General features: G+C 40.8%; 1 protein-coding gene across 1 annotated transcript; it reads right to left on the bottom strand.

The window, feature by feature from the left end:
• Window positions 1-6,681: 6,681 nt before the first annotated feature.
• On the bottom strand, window positions 6,682-21,709 carry cd8a (CD8a molecule). The gene is made up of 7 exons (XM_069923635.1): window positions 21,553-21,709; window positions 20,728-21,048; window positions 20,475-20,576; window positions 18,804-18,911; window positions 18,648-18,687; window positions 10,685-10,733; window positions 6,682-7,861 (listed from the first exon to the last, which is right to left on the bottom strand). Exons 1-6 carry the CDS (start codon window positions 21,590-21,592, stop codon window positions 10,688-10,690), a joined length of 657 nt encoding a protein of 218 aa, XP_069779736.1. The 5' UTR covers window positions 21,593-21,709; the 3' UTR covers window positions 6,682-7,861; window positions 10,685-10,687.
• Between the last annotated feature and the right edge of the window lie 1,764 nt (window positions 21,710-23,473).

Genomic DNA, 23,473 nt, shown 5'->3' with positions numbered 1-23,473 from the left:
CATTAATAGGCTGAGTAAATTGTATCAAGATTAATATTTTTCCGCGAATTCAGTATCTTTTTCAATCGATTTCTTGTTAACTTCCAAAATCTTTTTTTCAGTATTTAAATAAAGTAGTACAAAAATTTTTATGGAAAGGAAAATTAGGCAGAGTAGCGATACATAAATTGACTTGGAAATATGCTTTGGTAGGTTTACATTACCTCATTTTCAAAATTATTATGAAGTAGCTCAATTAAGATTTATTAATCATATGCTGGATGTTTTGTACCCCCCCCCCCCCCCCCAGCTGGGCTAGGGTAGAATTGGCTGGTATTTCTGAACCTTATTCACATCAATTTATATTTAAATGGAATTCTGTTTTATTACAGATATATAATATACCAATTTTAAAACATTTGTTAGAGATTTGGACTAAAAGGAATTTATTGATAAGTATGAAAGTTAAAATATCGGTTCAAGCCCCAATATATCAAAATAAATTGATTCCTTTTTCATTGAATAATAGATTTTTAAGAGAATAGCAGACTAATGGAATAAAGTCATTGCAGGTTTGTTTTGAAGAGGGTAAATTTTTATCATTTAATCAACTTAGAGAGAAATTTGGAATTCCAGTGAATTCTTTGTTTGTGTATTATCAAATTAGAGCGTTAGTGAAAGATAATTTTGGAAGAGAAATGAAAATTCCTAAGTTAATGAAATTTGAATTTATGATTTCTCATTCATTAAATAAGGGTTTTATTTCTGAGATGTATGCGTTGTTGCAAGACACTATGGATAAAATAAATTTAGATAAATCTAGGATTAAATGGGAAAATGATTTAATTTGTGATATTAATCAGGCCGATTGGGAGACGATGTGTTTTGATGGTGTGACTAAATTGCTTAATGTAAGATATAGTATGATTAATTATAATTTTTTGCACCAGTTATATCTAACCCCTGAGAAATTGAAAAAAATATGTATTTAGTAATTCAGAGTTGTGTTTTAGATGTGCATTATGTATAGGAACATTTTTACATTCAGTTTGGTTTTGTGATAAGGTTCAATCATTTTGGCATAAAATGAGGGAATTTCTTCAAAATTTGTTTAAGATCCAATTTTTGTTGGATCCAAAAATTTTTTGTTGGGTTGTACTGCTCCATTTATGGATTTGGGGTTAGATAAGTTTCAGACAGCATTTCTTCATTTAGCATTGCCTGTAGCACGTAAATGTGTTGCTTTCATGGAAAGATGAAGTTGAGATAAATGTAAATCATTGGTTGAGGTCTTGTATTTATATGGAGAAAATAACATATAACTTGCATGATAATTATTACTTTTTTGTTAAGATGTAGTCACCTTATTAATATCTTAAATTGTTGTATATGTTTCTTTTATTTTCTTAATGCTTCCCTTGTGGAGTTTGCTCTTTATATTACAGACTTTGTAAAAGTTCAGTTTTGAAAATATTAAAAAGTTTAAAAACACCTTGCTAGTTAAAGACAACAACGCCTCCCTTCCAGACACACTGAACATTTTGTATGCATAGTTTGATGAGAAGAACAGGTTGACGCTAAAGAAGGTTCCATGTTCCCCTGTTGAACAGTCCCCCTGCATAGCTGTGACTGAGGTGAGGAGAACCCTATCCAAAGTCAACCCACACAAGGTGGCAGAATCTGACAAAATACCTGACCGGGCACTAAAGGACTGTGCAGACCAATTGACAGAGGTCTTTCAGTCTATCATTCCTGCGGGTTCAAGACAGCTAGCATCAACCAGGTACCTAAGAGGATGACAGTAACAGGCCTCAATGACTACTGCACTGCGGCACTGACTCCACCATGATGAAATACTTCAAGCATCTGATGATGGAATACATCAAAGCACACTTCCCAGAGACACCAGACTCATTTCAATTTGCCTTTTGAAGAAATGTTCCACAGAAGATGCTATAGCCTTGTCCCTTCTCTCTGTCCTTTGAACACCAGGCTGCTGTTCATCAACTTCAGCTCAGCATTTCATACAATCATTCCCAGAGGCTGATAGAGAAGATGTCCTCGCTGGGACTCAACACCCCTCTCTGTAACTGGATTCTGGACTAAAAAATGGAAAGAGCGCAGTCTGTCCTGGTCGGTCAGCACTGACAAGCCTCAGGGCTATGTGCTCAGCTTGCTCCTGTTTACACTACTGACCAACAACTGCATCACCAGATCCAATTCCAACAACGTCATTAAGTTTACAGATGACACAACAGTAGTTGGGCTCATCAGCACCAATAAGTTGCACTTCAGAGAAGAGGTGGAAAATCTTGTGATATGGTGTGAGAGTACAAGACAAAGGAGATGATCGTGGACATCAGGAGGATCACGAATGACCACTCTCCACTACACATCAACAACCCTGTAGTTGGGAGAGTGAAGAGCACCAAGTTCCTTGGAGTTCACTTAACTTGTGACCTATTGTGGATACACATCTCCTCACTTATCAGGTTGGCAATTAGGGGCATATTTGAGAGATAAATTAGGGCCAGCAATGTTTTTTTCACTAATTGTACTGAGCTGGAGCTTCTTATTATGAATGGGAATGTTAAAAAATGAATTTCTTTATTGTAAGAGGGAATTCCTAAATTAAAATTGTATAGACAAAGATGGGAAACAGACTTAAATATTATGATAGGTCAATAGATTTGGAAAAAAAAATGTAAAGACTATGACCAACACTATTAATGTAAGGTATAGATTAGATAGTATAATTTTTTACATCAGTTATATCTTACACCACAAAAGTAGAATAGAATGAAATCAGATTTATTAGATCAATGTTTTAGATATGGTGAGGATGTAAGGTCTTTTATACATTCAACATGGTCTTGTCCAAATGTGAAACATTAAGTTACAGTTGTTGTTTTTCCATTAAATCTTGATCTGTTTTTATTAGGAAATATTGAAGGTGCAGTCCCTAAATTGAAATTATCAATTTACCAATTAAAATTTGTTAAATTAGCATTCGTGGTCGCAATAAAATTTATTGCAATTACTTGGAAATCAGACATATCTTTAACTCTGGCAAGGTGGGATGCTGAAATTCAAAATTTCATTCCTTTGGAAAAAATTACCTATAATTTAAGAAATAAATATTCTACATTTTTAAAAATCTGGCACCTTGTATATGCAGGTAATGGGATCAAATTTAGAGTGATATCCTTTTTCCTCACCTGATCCTGCAGTATCCTTCTATATATGTTTATGTTAGAGCTGCTTAGTTGCACCACACAACTTTCTCTTCAATCCAAGGTTCTTTGTTACTTTTATTTTTCTTCTTTTGGGGGGTGGGAGATTGGGTGGGATGGAGGGGTTTTAGGGTGGTCTAAAATCCATCATGTATGTAATCAATTTATTTTCTTGTGATATCAGTATATGACAATAATTGTAATTACTGCGTGTATGGAGAATTAAATAAAATATTCAAAAAAAATTGAAAAAGAGAGCATCCTGGCTGGCTGCATCACAGTGTGGTACAGTCGATGCAGAGAAATGGATTGGAGGTCAATCCACAGGACCATAAGAGTGGCAGTGAGGATCACTGGAGTCTCCCTCCCACCTCCTCCAGCACCCCCCCCCCCCCAACGTTGTAGATGAGATGATCTGGGATTGTGGTCTGAAGTGGATGTGCAAAATCATCAAGGACTCTTCCACCATTCACACAGCTTCTTTCAGCTATTTCTGTCATGAATATGAAATAAGTGTATTAGAACCACCATCACCAGGCTGAGGACCAGCTGCTTCTTCCTCTTCCCACTGGTAGTGAAAATGCTGAATGACCAGTGGAACTGCTTACACTAACCAGTCAAGAGTCTCCTAGTCTTTAAACAATATTTATTTACATTGTTATGGCCCAGGGGATCCCAAAACCCAGCAGCAATAGAAATCCACCAAGACAAATGATTACTTAAACAAAAGTTGCTTTTAATTATCTTTAAACTTGAATACGGGATCAAACTTTAAATTACTATCAACTTAACCTAACTTAATACCCTCTAATTCTAAGCACATGTGTATGTAATGTGTGTATAAGTTCAGAAAAGTTCTTTGATTCACAGTCCAATCTCACCTCTCACTCCTGCAAGTTCACTGTTTGCAGGCAATTCTTATACTAGGCACAGAATATAACATTTATGAATCTTTACCAGGCTTTGGTGCTTGAAAGGTAAATGATTACCGCTCAGGAAGGTTCTCGTCAGTTTTCAGAGAGAGATTTGTTGCTTGTTGGACACAAACTGATTCCTTCTGATCAGCCATCTCAGTGATTTGCTGAAGAAAGTTGCCCCATCAGGCTTTTCCAGATGATAACCTCTATCTTTCAGGTCACCACAGTTCATTTTTGTTTCCCTTATTTCAAGTGAAACATTATACAGCCAGCCATCTCCTCTTGTATGGACCATAAGGGCTTTGACCAGGCTGAACTAAGAACTCACAACCCATCTTTAAAATGGGGTTTTCCACAAGCTTGCCAGCTTGTCCCGTTCCAGTCCCAGCTGCTGCTTACAGAGAAAACCACATGACCCTCTTAGAACAGCAAACTACACTCAGCCTGCAGCACCAGACCCAATCTTCTGAGTTCGTTCATCTGTTGCTTTCCAAACCAATAATCCATTACTTCATAGCATGTCCAATTAACACCTACTTGCGAAGTCCTTATAGGCATCCTTCAAAGTTTATGCAAAGGCACATGGAGCCTGGACTGTCTGGCTTGAGCCAAGCTCTGGCATTTTAAATGAAATCTGTTTTGAAGTGTTTGTATTTCACTTACACTAAAAAAAACCTGCCACAATTTATCTCCTTTAAAGCATTCTATATACAATATAAAATATAACAAAAGCTGTCACAATATAAATGAATACTTGTCTTGCATGTGTATTTTTTGTCTGTATGTGTGTTAAGCCTGGTTGTGTGTCTGTGTGTTTTGCAGCAAGAACTGGAGAATGCATTTTTTAAAAAAAGTTTGTACTTATATAATCAGATGACAATAAACTTGACTTGAACAGGATATGGAGCAGTTACAGAGAAATGGAAGATGGAGTTGAATCCAGACAAATGAGAGGTCTAGCATTTTGAGAGGCCAAACATAAGGCAAATATATACAGTCTCTTAAAAGTACTGATGTGCAGAGAGATCTGGGGTCCATGTGCAGTAGTTCCTTGAAATTGGGCATGCAAGTAGATACAGAGGTAAAGAAGGCATATGGTATACTTGTCTTAATTGGCCAGGCCATTGACTATAAGAGTAAGCAAGCCATATTGCAGCTATACAAAACTGCAAGACTGTAGTTTGGTCACCCCATTAAAGGAAGGGTCTGAGACTTTGGAAAGGATACTGAAGAGGTTTGCCAGGAAGTTGCCTAATTTAGACGCTGTGTTATGGGGAGAGAGATTAGACAAAATTGTTTTCTCTGGAGCATGCGAAGTGATCTGATAGAAGTGTATACAAATCATGAGAGGTATTGACAGGGTAGACAGTCAGAATCTTCTCCTCAAGGTGAAAGTGTCACACACTGGAGAATTTGTGTCTGAGGTGAAGGGGAGGAGATTTAAGGGAGATGTGCAGGGCAAATAGTTTACACAAAGTGATAGGTGCCTGGAACAGGCTGCCACAAGTCGAGGTGGAAGCAGAAGCATTGAAGAATCTTCTCGATGGACACACAAACATGAAGACCAAGGAGAGATTTCTACCAGGTGTAGGTAATAGAGCTTGAGGTTCATTTGGACACCATGTTCAGTGAGGATACGTGGGCTGGTGTGAATTCCTGTTCTGAACTGTTCTGTGGCTTATGACTGTACACCCCTCTATCACTTCCTTTCACAGCTCCCTCCACCACCAACAAGAAAAGGATCCTCCTCCAGTCCATCGCAGCGTTCTATTTGTCACTTCCCCCATTGATAACCCTGCAAATTGAAACTTCCCTTCTTACTGTCGACGACAAGGCCGATTGTATTATCAACAAACCTTTTAAACTGTGACTGATTAATTAATTATATTCTATATAAATGTCCTTCTCACCTACCTAGGATCTCCCTCACGTACGCCCTTCTCTCCAGCTCCCCAGCCCCCATACCCAGAGACCTGTCCTGTGTCCGCCACCCATACACATCCACTTCCCAACGGTCCCCACCAGGTCACCATCCCTTCTTTTTCGGGTTCCATCTATCTCCTTCCGTCAACAGAAGAATCCATCTTCACCCTCGCCTCCCCCTACCTCCTGCCCCCATCGGCCTTTTACCCCCTCCCCTGTCCCTACCTTTGCCAACTCACCCCTCTCCTCCACCCACTGACCACCTCTTCCCCCAAACTCCTCTCCTTTCTCGGACTTGAAGCAGGTTTCAACCCGACCCGTCAACTGGATCCCGGTGTGTTCCTCCACCAGTTCGTTTCTTCGCCTTTTGCAGAGATCGAGGGGAGGGGCCCTCAGGTCGATACTTCTTTTCAGCTGGTGAATTAAAGCCTTGTTCCGGGCCTCGTATTCACAATAGACCACAGTGGGCACGGTTGTTTTTGACTCCGGCTGCTTTGCAGATCAATTTTTGTATGGTTTGGGGGGGGGGGGGGAAACACAAAAGGTTTGCAGCGCTGGCGAAGAGTGTTGCAGAGTGCAGTCACCTGGTGCGGTTTGAGAAGCGCCAATGAACCCATGGCGACACAGGGTGCGGTTTCTTGCAGGGTTTATTCTGTCAACAGTGACATCCAGCTCATTTCAAACGAGCCAGAATTCAAGAATCAATAAGGACCGAGAACGAAGTAAGGAGATTTCTCAGGCTGCACTTCAATGAGACATCATTATTGGAGCTTGGGCAACAGCGGGGTTTCTGGCGTCCGGCTCTATGTCTCATTTAAATAATAACATACAATTAATAAAGTACAACACGACTATCTGGGGTTGAAGTCAAAACACCACCCGGGAGAAACTCAGCGCTCGATCTGCGTTACGGAGCCAAGTTTCACCACGGCATGACAAAAAGCAGACAGGCGCCCGAACCTCTGTTCTCACCTTCCCGCCACCCATACACAAGCCCGAAACGATGGTTATGCACCATTTTATTCAGGAGTCTGCCCACATTTTGCTCAAACATCGATGAAGGGCTCAAATGTGAAAGGTCGGTTCTGTATCTTTATCTTTGCTATATAACGAACACTGTTTAACCAGCTGAGTTTCTCCAGCGTTGTGTTTTTAATACAATAAGTGGGTGGGTTTCCTTTGGTCCGCAGTCCGTCTGAACGAGTTGGTCAGGCCAAGAGAACCGTTTTACAAAAACACATCCCCCTTCCGGCCTGGCGCAACTTCAGTGTGAACTGAGGGGACCACAAACATTCATTATTCCGGGGCGATATTCTGCTCCAGCCAATTCAGAGCCCCCTCCCTTCAAAGTGCAAAACCTGCAGAGCAATGACTTCGTCCACCTGTGTGCACAACTGGGGTCACCCACTGCTTCCTGGACTTGCACCACGTGGAATGTGAGACCTGAGTTCGCCTCCTCGCCAATTTGAGACGCGAGTCGAGTCCCAACTGGCCCGGAGGAGAAAAAAAATGCTCTGCAGTTTGGCCGAGGATTTCGATTAATTATAAAATACAAAACGATCGAAAACCTTCATACTCAATCACCGAATTCTTTGTTAAACATTTCTTAGGGGAAGCAAATTCGCAGTAGTATCTACCCATAGGATATTCATAGGACAAGCGTTGGTGTCTGTTCGTTGGAGGCAACGAAAAGGGCAATCAATACACAGTTTGGATAAGCCAAGTCCGGTTGAGGAGCGGTCCATTCCAGTACGTTTCATTCATTTCTCTCGTCCGTCTCTTGGGTTTTGTGGATTTTATGGAATTAACCTTAAACAGAGAAAATAGCGTTTTTAAGGAGTGAAACACGAAAGCCTAGAGACACCGTGGTTGAAGTAACTCAGTAGGTCCTTTATGGAACAAGCATAAAGATACATAATCGACGTTGCGGGCTTGAGCCCTTCATCGGGAATGAAACATGTGGGCAGGCGCGGGTATTCCTTGATGAAGAAAGGGCTCAAGTCCGAAACATTGGCTCCGAACCTTTATCTTCACTGCATAAAGTAACCTGCTGAGTTTCTCCAGCGTTGCATGTTTCCTTAAAATAATGCTTTTGTTTTGTAAATAGCAAAAGCCCCCCAGAAACCCTGACCCAGCCTACACAAACGCTAAACCTGATCCCTTGACGTGAGATTTTTTTTTCGGACAATGGTCGCCCAAGAAGCAAAATAATTGAGGTTAAATAATGGAGGTCATCAGTATCGAAAACGTAGACCCAGGCGAAGGAACGCCCAGGTCAAAATTCCGCCAAGCCGCTGCACTTCTTTCCATTCCAAAATGTTGTTTTCTACGAGAGCTGAAAGAATGAACACTAGGTGGGGGTTTACCCGGTTGGGAAGAGCCATCGAAAACCACAGGCTGTTGGAACCAACCTACAAGGAAGGCAGGTTGACACAATGGAGAGAGATGGGCTCGTGCATTTTTGCACATTCGGTGCTTTGGCTGCTCGTCCTACAGGTTACAAACAGATTCTGGAAACGCAGTTCGTGACCAAGACAACTAGAAGGCTAAGGGCTGCCGGCACCTGGCGAGCTGCCCCGAGCAGATCAACAACTGTTGCGCTCGCCAAGCGTTCGATTCTCCCTCATTCTAACACTTTTAACCCTTTGTCTCTGTTTTCAGCGACCACCAAGCGCATATATTCCGTGTCCCCGTTTTCCGGGACTGGTTTACATCCAAACACCGGCTGGTTTACCCAGGGACCCAGTCCGAAGTATATATTACCAAAGGTTAAAAATGGCTGGAGCCCAAAGGGTTAAGATAACTAACTCTGCTCTCTTAAATGTTCTTTCCGATTTGGCGACCAAATTTGCTCGCTACCAACCTATCTCTCTGTAACTGCGCTTTTGAAGTGTATTTTACTTCCTGTGAATACGTATGAAATGTCTACTGGTTTGGTCCCTGCATTCGTGATACACATGAGTATGTGACAATAAACTTGATCTGAAACACTAAAAATCGTCCATCCAGCAATGAACTAAAATGTGAAGTGCATCCAAGTAAAATATCGGATAAATTAACCAAGTCCGAGAAGCTCCCAGAAATATTAAGCATGAAATATAGTAAAATACCATTGACTCCCGTGGAGAGTAAAATGGACAGGTGTATCGAGCCATGATGCAGCTCAATTCGGAGTCTGCAGACCCCGCGATTAAAGTAAAAACCCAGCGGGTCAGACTGTGTACTCGACATAGCAAAGATACAGATGCATAACCAACGTTGATCATAACTTTGGTGAAGGGCTCAAACCCGAAACGTTGGTTATGTCTCTATCTTTGCTAATATAAAGAACCCTGAATGACCTGCCGAGTTTCTCCAATATTGCGTTTTTATTTGATTTTAAGGCAGTTCAATTAGTTCACCGATGTAAAAGGCTCAGCTAAACTTGGCCCAAAGTGTCACATATCGGATGTCTACCGGCACTTCTCTTAGAATAATAAAACCAGAAATGTTGGAAATAATTAGCCGTCCTGAGGGTTATTCCATTCGACCAAATGAATTCCCAGCATTTTCTGGTAATTTAACATTTTCAGTACTTGCAGTTCTCTCCCCCCCTCCCCCCCCCCCCCCCCCCACCCGTGGCTTCATTTCACAATTCTACGGATGAAAGAACACTTGGAGTAATCTTCTTGTGTGTAGGGAGGGGGATCATAGTCCACTTTTGATCTTGCCCTCTTCTGACGTTAACTTGCTCTTTCTAATAGAGATCAGATGCTGAGTGGTCAATAGGTAGTTCACTCCAGCCACCTGGGTTTGATCCCATCCTCCGTGTGGAGTTTTGCAGGATCTCCCCCGTGATCACATGGGATTCTCCTGGGTGCTCTGGTTTCCTCCGATGGCTGGTTGACAGCTTAACTAGCTTTTGTATATTATATTGAATGCAGGAGGAATGGGGGTGGGAAATTAATGGGAAATCGGGTTTGAAGGAACAGCTTTGAGAGTTGCCATCGATTCATTGGGCCTCCTATGTCAGGTGAGATATGAGAAATATGAAATAGTCATCTGAAGCAAACATCTTGAGATTATCAACTGAAGAGTGCACAAATTGAAACAGCCAACATATATTTCAGTAAGGAATATATTCTGATGCAGTTATTTGTGAGGTGAAGACCTGGTGGTTGGGGCAGGGGATGTAGTCTGAAGGACTTTAAATAACTAAACCATTTGAGAAGGGTGTAGAACACAAAATTTGTTCAAGGAGAAGGTAGAGAGATAGGTAGAGTTCCTGACAGTTTTTAACTGAAACTTCTACATGGTCCTACCAGAAACTTCTTTTCTTTACTGTCTATCTGCCCCATGTTATTCATTTGGAAGAACATAACCGCTTTGCCTTTCTTAAATCCTCAAATACTTCCTTAAAATCTACATTTCTGATGAAAGATTTTCCAGATTATTTGGTTATCAATTATTTATGAACTTTGGAATGATATATAACTTTCAGAACTGTGCAAATTAAAGTTGCTGGGTCATTTTGCTCTATATGAATTTTAACAAAATAACACCAAAACTTGATATTGTTCCACACAACATGAACAACAACTTGAGCTCTATTAATTGAGATGTTTTGTTCTTTCACTGAATTCATGTACTTACTTGTTAATGGTAGTTATTTAATGGTCTTCGGACATCTTCTGGTATTGGTCTAGAAAATACATTTAGAATTTGGTTAATATTAAATATACCATTTTCTTTCCCTTGAATGTGCTACAAGTTTGAAAATGCAAATGATTAGTAATACACAGAGATAAGCATTATTTTGCAGAAATAAATAAAGGATAAAGTTAGAATTTCAAAAGCAATTTTATGAAAAATGGATCATGTATTTACTGAATATCCTGGAAATACTACAATAGGATAGATTTGCTCCACAACAAGCATTATTGAATAGTATGTAAAAAGTTCACATTCCAAGGCCAGATCTGAGTTAAATGAATTGTGTTTGGTGTTCTCTTCTTTTTCTTTTTAGGTGGGTAGGGGGTTTTGACGTAGGATGGAGGGAGGGGTAGTTTTAGGTTTGGAGGGGGGCAGTTTGGGTTTTTTAGTTTTTATTTAAACCATGTTTAAATTTTGATATATTGTTATAATTCATTTTTTTGTAACTGTGATTGTTTCTTTTCTTTCATAAATACAATATTAAAAAAAAAACAGCCTTTGAATAGACAATGAAAACTATATTTAAAACAAATACACTGGTTGATTGGCAGAAGTTAAGTATCTATGAAGCATTATAATAGACTAATGACTAAGTTTATGTGATCAATATTGATCACATAAAAATATTATCCTTTCTAACAATTTGGTGCTTCACTCATTATCTACAATCTGCACATTCTTTGCTTTTGATCAGTAGTGTATTCAATTATAGATTCTATTTGCCTCATCGTTTATAATTCCATGAATTCTCCCTTCATGAAGGGAGATCCCATCTATAGATTATTTAGGTTTTAGATATCCAGAACTACAGAGTACTATGATGGTTTAAATAGAAGTTTATCTCAGGAAAAGTAATTTAAAAAAAGGTAATGTTAATTTGCTAAATGTTTCTGGGAGAGTAAAAACAGATCTTTAAAAAATTGCTATGATTGTACATTAGACAACCTTTAACATGATAGAATGCAAAATGTTCATTATATGTTAGCAAACAAAAATCTAGATCACAGAATGAATTCATTTATCAGGTTTGTAATTTTGCAAATATTAATTTTAACATGGAGAAACTTGAATAACGAGTTACTGTAGGTGCATTGTTGGTTGTGCTTTGTTTGAGTACCTCCACTTCTTCTTTGGCTTGGCTTCGCGGACGAAGATTTATGGAGGGGGTAAATGTCCACGTCAGCTGCTGTCATTGAAAAAGGTTTAACTAGTCTTCATATAGTAACAGAAATCAGAAAGCTCTGAGATCATCCAGTAATATTGTAATATAATTGACATTTTATCATCAATAATTTTACAGCATGACTCCTATATTGAAACATTTAATTGAGCTTTGGAATAAAGAAATTGGAGGAGGAGGTTTACTGTCTGGAAAAATGCCATTATTTCAGAATGGAATGATTCCATTTTAAAAATACATTTTTAAAGATTTGGTAGTGTCAGGGAATTAAGAAGCCGGGAAATTTATTTATTTTAATTGAATGGAGAAGTTCAAAATACCTGAAAATACTAGAGTTTGTCATTCTTAAATTATGAAATGTTTACATGAAAATGATGGTCATGCGCCATCATTACCAGTAGAGATGGAATTAGAATTATTGTTACCTGTAATGGAAATATAAAGAAATTTATTTCAATGATGTATAGGTTAATACAAAAGAAAGCCTGAAAAATAGGGCTTCATAATTCTAGACAAAGATGGAAGTACATTTGAATAAACAAATAGGTGAATGAGATTGGATATGTAGAGAAAATATAAAAAGTACAATAAATGTGAAATATAGGATGGGGCAATATAATTTTATTCATCAGTTATATTTAACACAGTATAGATATAAATAAATTAAATCAGACTCTTTTGGATTTATGTTTTACATGTGGACAGGAAGTTAGTACATTTTTGCATCATACTTGCAATATCCTAAAGTTAATCCCTTCTGGTTAGAAATGGGTAAATTATTGGAATAAATAATTGGAATTAAATTCCCACAGGATCTAATGTTATTTTTATTGAGTGATATTAAGAATATTGAACCCAAGTTGAAATTGAATATGTATCAAAAGAAGTTTATTCAAATTGCTTTAGCAATAGCAAGAAAAATGTATTGCCGTAACTTGGAAGTCTGGCTATAGAAAGGTGGCATGCTGAAGTCTGGAGTTGTATACTATTTGAGAAAATTACTTATAATTTAAGAGATAAATATTATATATTTTGGAAGATATGGAGCCCTTATTTACAACATATGGGTGTTAATATTTAAATGAAGCTCTGACATTTCCTTCTCCTTAAGGTCTCAGTATATTATAAGAGATTTTAAAGTGATAGGCATCCCTATTGGGGTCCCTTGTCCCATTCTTACTCTTTTTTTTCTACTTTTGTAGAGGGTTAGAGGGCGGTTCTTATCTTTTTTTTTCTTTTATATACCAAAGGTATTTGTATTGTTTTGAATGATCTTTAATTATATGTTTTATTGTGTGGTTTTAAACTAATAAATAAACTTTTTTAAAAATTACAGCGTAAGAAAATAATCAGAATAAATAAATGCTTGCCAATGGTAATGAAGCTAAATGTAGATCGAAATACTTAATTTCCTCCAAGAATGCACCCACAGGCATCGGTTGTGAGAAAAGTTTTCAGTGGAATATTTGTTCAAAAGAATAAAGGAAGTAAGAAAAGGTTGTACTGGATGTGATTTGTGGAATGATTGTACTTAATGAATCAAATGCTTTTCTTATCTGAACTATGTCCATAAAAAGAAACTGGAGGGAGAAATGTATGACTTCTAGCATCTGACATTTCCACCCTGGGGGAAAAAAAGATTCTGGCTGTCAACCCCTCCCATCATTTTATCAGTCACCTTTCTCCCTCTGACAATCCACAAAAAAAATCCAAGATTGTCCAATTTCTGCTCATAGTTAATGCTCTCTAATCCAGGAAACATCCTGGGGAACCTTTTCTGCACCCTCTCCAAAACCTCCCCATCCTTCCTATAAAATGATGTTCGGAGGGTGCACACAGTACCCTAAATGTAGCCAAACCAATGATTTTTCACACAATGAAGGCAAAGCCTTCTTTTCCATCCTGGATACTTGTGTTGTCACTTGCAGAAAACAATGAACTTGCTGTACACAATGTTCTTCAGGTCCTAGCATTTAGTGTGTACTTTCCTCTTGCTTTTGTCCTCCTGATGTGCAAAACCTTACACTTATCTGGATTAAACTCCATCTGCCATTTCTTTGCCCACAAATACAGATATGTACAGACATATATAGACACCCCTCCATTGCTACCCCCTATTGGCCAAGCCAATTTTGAATCCAACCCATCTTTTCTCCATGGATCCTAGATATCTTAGTCTTCTGGATTGGCCTACCATAATGGAACGTCACTTAGTTATAGAATCATACAGCAGAGAAACAGTTGGCCCTTTGGCCCAACTTGCCCACACCAACTAAAATGTCCCACCAACACTCATCCCATCTGCCTGCATTTGTTCCATTTACCTTTAGACCCTTCCTATCCATGTGTCCATCGATATTATTCTTAAACTTTGAAAATTACCTGCCTCAACCACCTCCTCCAGCAACCCATTCCATACACCCACCACCCTCTGTGTAAAAAATGGTCGCCTCTCAGGTTCATGTTGAATCTCTACCCCCGCCCACCCCCATGTTAAACCATGCCCTCCAGTTACAGATTGCTCTACTCTGGGCCAAGGACTATGTGCATTCACACGATCTATTTCACTAATGATTTTGTTTAACTATAATCACACCTCATCCTCCTGTGCTCCAAAGAATAAAGCCCTAGTCTGCTCAATCTTTTCCTATTGCTCAGACCCTCGAGTCCTGGCAACATCCTCATAATTCTTTACTATATACCCTCTCCAGGTTGACAACATCATTCCTGCAGGACAGTGCTAAAATGTAGCCTCACTAACATCTTATATAACTGGTAACATTACCTCCTAACTTCTATGAACAATGCACAAACTGATGAAGGCCAATATATTGAAAGCCTTCTTGACCACCTCATTTACCTGTGATTCCACTTTCAAAGTACCTTGTCCCTGTACTCCTAGATCCCTCTGCTCTACCACACTCCCTGGATCCCTTCCATTAACTGGGTAGGTCCTACCCATGTTAAACTTGTTAACTTGCAGTTCCCATTTTGAAGATAATTGCTTAGTTTATATTCATTCCCTGGATATGGACATTGATGGCTGAACAAAGATTGTTGATCATCCTAATTTATCTAAAAAGGTGTTGGTGGGAACCTTCTTGCACCATTGCCATCTCTAGGTATCCTGATAGTGTGTTCCAGGATTTCTATCAGTGATGCTGACAAAAATGTTCCATGATCTTGCCACCATTAATAATCAAGCAATAATTGTTCCTTTTCCTTAAAAATGCTACTTCATACTGTACTTGTACAACATTTAAAACTTTCTGTAACAATCTTTAAAATTTCCCTTGATATTATTGTAAAAGATTTCCTGTAACATTAATCAAATAAAATATTCTTCAAAATGGCAATAACCAACAGAGAAGGCAATATCTGAGGAGGGAAATAGATATTTCAGGTAGTCTGTATAAAAATATTGATGCTTGCAGTTTCTTAGACAGGTCAAAGTTCCTCAATCGTGTTCTCCAAACTTCAGGGCGAGTGATATTGTTATTTTTGGTGTGCACTAGCAACTTTGACTTGAGTGTACAACATACAATTTCAAAATATTTAGACAACACAATGCCTGGAAAAATAATAAGGAAGTTAGCAAGTGACTTCCAAAGGAGAAGGTTTGGTTCCTGAGATATAAAATGGGAAACTATTGGTACATTTTAAGAAGGAGTTCTGAGGGGACCATTGTATGCTGAGTGGTATGACTTTAAAAGGGACAATGGAGAGAGACCAGGGTACAAATTCTGAAGATGGCATGACAGATAAGAAAGATGAATGTTAATAAATCGCACAAGATCTTGGAATTTATAAAGCAGCAAATTCTACAAAAGCCAAGAAGTTGTGACATATCCAAATTGAAAAAACTGCTTGGCTTTCATTGATTAGAACATACAGCCTGGATATTAAAAAATTGAAAGGAAACGGGGGTTTGGAAAGGATACAGAATAGTTTATCAAAATTAGGAGTTGAAGAAATGTATTCTGTTGGACAAGATAATCATTGGGATACAATTGAAATAACTACTAATCAAACCAGAGGAAAGTTGAGAAATGTCTTCGTCTTGTGCTTTGTGTAGTTCAGAGTGAATGCCATGACCTACAACCGACATTCTATGGTGCACTGTTAGCCAGAATCAGACACACACAAAGATAAAGAGTGTACAACAGACTTTAATTCACAAAGACTTCCACAGAGCCAGGCTGGCTGTGGCTGCAGCAACTCTGATTGAGGCCTTGGGAGGCCAGCGCAGGCTTATATCCCGGAGGGTGATTGACACCTGACTGGATGGGGCTTGATCCATTCAGGCCAATTGATTGACAGCCGGCCAGGTGTTGTCCTGTCCCCTTACACTCCTGCAGGTACAGAGATTGCCCCCTGCAGTAGGCCGGTGGTATACCACCACACATTCTCAACTGTTATTTTGGCTATGACCCCCCCCCCCCCCCACCCCTTGGAACTCTGCACAAAGTTTCTGGGTGAAACACAAAAGTCTGCAGGCGCTGTGATTGTAGTAAAAACAAGCCAAAATGCTGGAGGAACTGAAAAGACCGGCTGAGTTCCTTCAGCATGAAAGATTCTGGGCCCCCTTCCCTGTGAAGCAGTCAAGTTTAGTTGGTGTTGTAGTGGCGCTATGGAGGCACTACAAGTCCCAGAAGGCATCAAACCCTCTATGTGATGTCAGTGCGTGATGACATCAGTGCATTTTGGGGTTTTCCAAGGTTGTGTAGGTGATGAAGAGTAAATCCATTTGATTCACTCTAAAAATGCCTTGTGACGTTATTTCATTGTGTCCATTGTGATTCCAGTGGCCACAATTGGTGACTCCGATGAGTCCAAAAATGTATTTTTGGACAACATGGACTCTGCAGCTGTTGCTGTGAAGCTGCCACCTTTCTGGATGGCTGAGCCTGAACTGTGGTTCCAACAGGCTGAAGTGCAATTTCATCTTTGCAAAGTTGAGTTGGACACCACTCGTTATTACCATCTTGGAAATGCCCTGGACCAGGACATGACTAAGAGGATTGACGACTTCCTACGGGCGTCCACTACATACCAGCAAGTATGACGCTTTAAAAATACCCTTTATTAAATGTATGTGGTATGACCTGCAGTGAAAGGGCAGCCAAACGACTACATCTCAATAGACTGAGGAGACCGTAGGAAAATTGACCCCATTACAAGCATCGTGGTATGGAGAACATTTTTCCTTTGTGCCTGAAGACCTCAAAAACTGCAAATATGTCTTTGTCTGTAAGGGAGCACTTGGCCAACCTTTGCAGATGCCCTATGAATTTCCTTATAGGATACTCAGACAAACTAAGTCAACCTATGTTTTGGACATTGGCAGGAAGCCACAGGCTTTCACTATCAACAGGCTTAAACCAACTCATGTGGTCGTCTTCCCCACCGCAACACCCAACAGTCCGTTGCAGAGGTCGACCACCTAAAAGACAGATTAACCTTTCTGCCAGTTCTAGTGGGGGGGGGGGTGCGGGGCATGTAGCGGTGCTATGATGGTACCGCAACTCCCAGAAGGCATCAAACTGGCCATGTGACATCAGCGCGTGTCAAGTGTGTGATTCGGGCTTTTAGAAGGTTGTGCAGGTGATGAAGAGTGTGTGATTATTTGTGTGATTATTTCGTCCTGTCCACTGTGATTCCAGTGGCCACAGTGTCTTCTGTATTTCTCTCCTACAGACCACATAAAATCATGTTATGTGTTATATAGAGAATTTAGGTTAAAATGACTTAAGTTAAAATGTGATGATTAATCATAAAAAGGGAAGCCAGAACGGACAGGGAGCTTACTAGCAGCCAAGGACAAAAGGTTCAGCTGAATATGTTTTTTTAAACCTATCTTTTCATGGTCATTGTGAGAGACATGCAGGAGACAAAAGATTGATAAGAAGGGTGAGAAACAGAATTTAGTGTATGTAGAGTTCGCAGCGTACGTAACGAACGTGATAATTAAAAATGCAGTTATACTTAGAATGCTTTTGCAATACTAACCAATTAAAACAGTATTAATAAGAAGGGGAAGGGCAAACAATAAGGGTATAAAAATCAATGCACTGTATGTATCGGGGCTTAACTGGTGAGAAGCCAGTTGAGTCCAACTCTGCAGACTTGTAAATAAAGCTTGTCGTGTCATCAGTTTTAAAGAGACTCATGTGTGAGAAGTTTTATTTCTGACATTATGATTTTGGTCTGTGGCCCCCCCCCCTTTAAATGTGCTTTGTCCACCCGTGGGGGGGGGGGGGGAGCATTGAGTCTATAGATTCAACAGCAGATTTCAGAAAGGTATTAGATGACTTTTGGCTCAGAATCACGAATTTGAACCTCCTGGATGTCCAAGTGGCTTTCCCCTCCATTTGCAGATGCCCTATGGATATCCTTATAGGATACTCAGACAAACTAAGTCAACCTGTATATTAACCGTGTTTACCATTTTAATAATGGTCTTGATTCATCTGCCCACTTTCTCCTGACGGTTCGACCTAGGGTCAAGGCAGTATTAACTCCCACCTCTCAGCCTTTACCCACATGCAGAATCTAGAATCTGGCAACGCCAAAGAGACCCTTCCTGTCTCATGGACTCCGAAAGCACTTCAAATTGATTCAAGTTCCGGAAATACTATTTCTGGGAGGTGTCACAAGGTACTACTCTTCGACTCTTTGCCGATCCGAGCGCCAGCTCTGACCAAACAATGAATTAGAACTGACCTCTTTCTGTACTGATGATGGCAGCGTTTCCGACGGGGCCCTGGGGAACAAAAGAGAAGTCGCTTAATCGATGCGTATTTCACCCACAGCCCCGCATGTTTCATGATGGTTTGCAAGGGATTTAAAAAAAAGAAATCACGTATGTGATCCTCGTACTTTTGCAGAAAGAGATCGAGACGAAGACCAGGGCGAGGAAGAGCAGGAAGGCGACACCGGCCAGAGGAGCCCAGATAAAGATGTGGCAAACTTTAGCTTCGCTCAACGCTGATGAAACAGAGAAATCAATGCATTAAAGATAAAACAAATATCTTCAAAATGTGTCCACCGAATTAAATTAATTTGATGACCGATAAGACGCAATTTTCGCATAACATTAGGGTTATAATAAATCGTCTGAATCAGAGAGGGCAAAAATACAGATACACTTTCACAAGCCAACAGATTGTGTTTGCCTGCACCTTCATTTACACTGGCCGTTCCCATAAATATATCACATCCTCTTCACTGCAACTGATCCGGCGTGATTAAGAGAAACAAGTCAGTAAATAAGAACTAGACGAGTTAAGTTCTTCGCTTGTTGCCTTGAGAAGATGGAACTGTTGGCCTCACCCGTTACATTTGTTTCTGGTGCAATTCAGATTTGAACACATTCCTTCAATGACCTCATTTTCCATTTTAAACCGCCCGCTGATTTTATATAAGGCAAGAAATCGGCACGGTTCTGTGTGCGCGTCGGACCGGGCAGCCCCTGCGGAATGCGAGCCCAACATCTCCGTGGACCCCGGGTCCGTGCGCCGGCTCCATTCACAGGAGATGAATTTGGGTAGGGATAGGCGTCCTAAACGGGAATTCACTCGAACAGGTGCTTTATTCGGTTGGCGTTGAAATCCAGCCATCTTCCATAGAACCACAGGGTATAGAACCATGGGCCCTTCAGCCCATCCAGTCTGTGCCGTACTGGGCTTTTTACTGCCCGCCCCTTGGACCATCGCCCTCCATACTCCTCCCATCCATGTACCCATTCAAATTTTCCTTAAATGTGGAAATCGAGCCCGCATTCACCACTTCAGTTGGAAGCTCGTTCCACGCTCTGCGTGAAGACGTTCCCCTTAAATATATAGCCTTTCACCCTTTTAGTCCTCCAGCCCTTGTCTCAGCGAGGACAGCCTTTCATTGTCTCTACCCGTCTACCAGATCTCTGCTCGAAGCGATGCCCTTCAATCCTGAAGTTGTGGCCAGGACTCTCCCACCGAGGGCAACAGCCTTTTCTGTATCTACTCTGTCCACCCCTTTCAACCTTCCAGATGCTGCAGTGAATGTCTCCCCCATTCCCCGACCTAAAATCCCAATGGCACCGCGGCGCGGGTGAGATACGGGAAAACTCGAGCAAGACAAAATCATTTCTTTTTGAAGAGGGGAGGGGGCAGTAAAATATCTAATTGAGAATATTTGGACAATGTGACCAGGGAAGGATTGGACGAAGGCGCTCCAGATTGAAAGGTTTATTTAAAAAAAACTGGGACGCGGTGAAAAAAATGAGACGATTTAAAGGTGAATTTGTTTAAAAGTAAAATATGAAGGAAATAAGCCGAGGCGTAGATTCGGAGAGGCAGGGAAAGGACCACATTGCAATGAATTTGTCCATTGCTCGGGCAACTCACCAGCCATGTTGCCCCCAATATCTTCGATCTGAGCTTAAATGCTCTGGGTCTCATCCACATTCCAACCTTCATAGAAACGGGCATTTTTGCTTTTGTTTGCCTGACTCGGAAATTCTATCTGGTTTCCCTGACGGGAGAACTCAGTGCAGATCATTCAGGACTGTACCTGGCTTGGTTGGAACACACGGTGTGGTCTCCCTGCTTGTTGTCGGAGCTCTTGCTGTCGTCGAGGTCGGGGCCGTGGTGGTCTTCGGAGTGGTTTTCTCCTCTGCATTTATTCGATGAAGACCATTATTAAAATGGTAAACACGGTTAATATACAGGGCATTAAAATAAGACCATTTACAAGCTCAAAATACTCAACAAATGAAGAGTTTAACTGAAGCTAATACTGATGTCGTTTCTCAACCAGCACGCACCTTCCAAATACCGAGCGACCATGTTTCCGAATTCCAAAACCATGTTATTCATGATCACGCAATAATATTTCCCGGAGTCGCTCTTGGTGAAACCTTTGACGGTCAGAGAAACACTTCTGGAGGATTTTTTGCTGTCAACTCTGGAGCTGTGCTTGGTCTTTACGACACCCACGTTATTGATATACAAAAGGAATTGTAGTTTCGAGTTCTCCGACTGGAAAAACCAATAGACCCCCTCGGTTGCCCGCAACGAGCAGTCGATGACGGTGTCCTCGCCTTCCTTCACCAAGTTTGCCGGCGAAACTTGGCGTGGAGCGGTGCCTGTGCCACACAAGAGGAAAAGAACGTGAGACAGCGCGGCACTTCTGGGTGAAAGCAACCTGTTAACGCCAAGACCCAGTGCCGTCGCCCCCAGCGTGAAAGCAAACGCTCCATCCACTGCAGGAATCTATTAGCTCCAGCCCGACAGGGCCACCGATGTTGCCCACAGCCCTCTCCTGTTTCTCTTGGAGTGAGGGGCAGAATAATGAAGTCAAAATATCCAACTGTGGGGAATGCAGGATTTTCCCTCGGAAAACGGTGTTTCCATCCAACGCGGTTCACCTGAATACTTGCTTTCTGCAGTCGCCTTGTCCTTTCTTACTTTGGAACGAAGCATTCGGGAAAATGCACTGAAAAGACATTTTACAGAGGCTGGATCTCTGAAATGAAAAGGACACGTTGGAAAAGGCCGGCGAGGGCCGGGACCGGGCAGTATCTGTGCAGCTTAAGTCCGAAGCCCATCCACCAGCGCTGCCTGGGAATTCGGGAATAGCAGTCACTCACCTGCCAAATGGACCAGGACAAGGAATCCGACCAGGTTCATCGCGCTGCAGTGCAGGTGGCTGCGTGGTTCAGGCGGAAGAATAAAGATCTTTCTCGGGGAACCGTGACTCTACTACCTCTACCACTTCAGTGGGCGTTGAGATGTTTTCAAGCATGGCAGCCTTCCCCCTCCTCCCCACCCACCCCACCCCATAATTACTTTCCAAAAAAAAACCCTTTTTCGTCTACCACCTGCAGGAAGCTCAGCAACTTCATACCAAACAACTGGTTTATATGTTTACAGATTAAGTACAAACCCCTTTATTGTCAGGACAGACGGAAAATGTCAGGTGAATGTTAGTCCTGGTAAGTGCGAGATGATCTGCCGTGATCACATTGAATGACCTACTCCAGCCCCCTTAATGTTGTTCCGATGCAGTGGGAGTGTGGCATTCAACAAAGGATAAGGCCTCCACGGAGTGTTGAGGAACAGAGAGGGGTTCGCAGACAAGCCTAAAGATGGCAGCACAGGGAGATAACGTGGATATTAGCCTTCATGAACATAGTGCACAGAGGCCATGGCACGTCTTGACAAAACCACAGCAAGAGGACTGAGATCTGTTCTGTCTGCCCCACTTTTGGAAGGATGTAACTTCATTGGAGAAGGAGATTCACCAAGATGTTCTCTGGGTAAGTACAGGGGATTGAGCTTTCACTTTAACTCACTACTTTTGATGGCAAACTGCTTTCACCTTTAAAGAATACCATTATTCCTGTTCTAATAATGAAACCCCATCTGAGCTTCATTTTTATGGTTTGGTTTACAAGTATGTTGTTAATATTGGACAACCAAGATTTTGCTTCCTGAACATGTTTGGGTGGATTTTGAGCTGCTGATCACAAAAATCACCTTAAAACTTTTCTATCACATATTGATTTTTAGATAGCACCCATCTTTGTGATTTCCTGTCATATTTTAAGTCTACTGGTATATTGGCCACAAAGCAAGCAATTTTGGTCAGTCCAAGCATGGCTGGGCATGCGCTCAGTGCAGATGCTCTGCAAATATTGTCTTAGGCCTGGGCATGTTTAGTCAGTATAGATGCAGACAGGCGATTAAAAATAGCTCACATGTACAGAATATAGATTGAACACATGTTGATGAACATAGCAAGTTCCCAGCGAGGGGGGGAGGGGCTTGCCAACCTTTGAGCTGACGAGACTGATGGCCGACAGAGGTATCCAAACATCATGAGAGGGTGAAAAAACCTTTCTTCATCATTAAGATGTAAAAAAATCTCGAGGGCATAATTGAAGGCGAGGTGCAAGAATACAAGATGGGATTTGAGGAAAAATACTTCACCGAGAGGGTAGCTGCAAACTGGAATGCACTGCCTGAGTGGGTGGCGGGGACAGAGGATCTCACAGAAAATGGCTAGACATGCACTTGAATTAGTGTGGCATAGAAGGCTATGGAAATATTTTGGTTGATTGCAAGATCTGATGCCTTCATTGGCAACTTCTTAAGAATAGCTGATCAAGCTCCAAGCAAATGGAATTAATTTACATAGGTATTTGATGATTGGCATGTCCATGATGGGCCAAAAGGCTTGTTCATGCTCGGCATAACTCTATGGCTCAATAACTCATGAGCAGGTGGAAAAAGATATGAAGTAAATAATGGATGGATGATATATTTAATAAACTTTTAAAAATATAAATACCTCAGACACATTATAACATTTGGGTACATGACTGACTTGAAATTGGCACAAGACTAACTTCTCAATGTTATAATTATTGCTCTCATTGGCTGTGAAGCGCTCTAGGATACGCTGTGGTTGTGGAAAACATACAAATATTCCTTTGTTGGAAAACCACACATTGATTGCACTGGACAATATTTTTTTCTCTCCAAAAAGGTTTGCTTCCTGAAAAGACA

Source organism: Narcine bancroftii, chromosome 3 (genome assembly GCF_036971445.1).
Source record: "Narcine bancroftii isolate sNarBan1 chromosome 3, sNarBan1.hap1, whole genome shotgun sequence".
Lineage (NCBI taxonomy): Eukaryota > Metazoa > Chordata > Chondrichthyes > Torpediniformes > Narcinidae > Narcine > Narcine bancroftii.
Note: the sequence above shows the minus strand (reverse complement) of the source record. Positions and strands in the feature narration are given on the sequence as shown.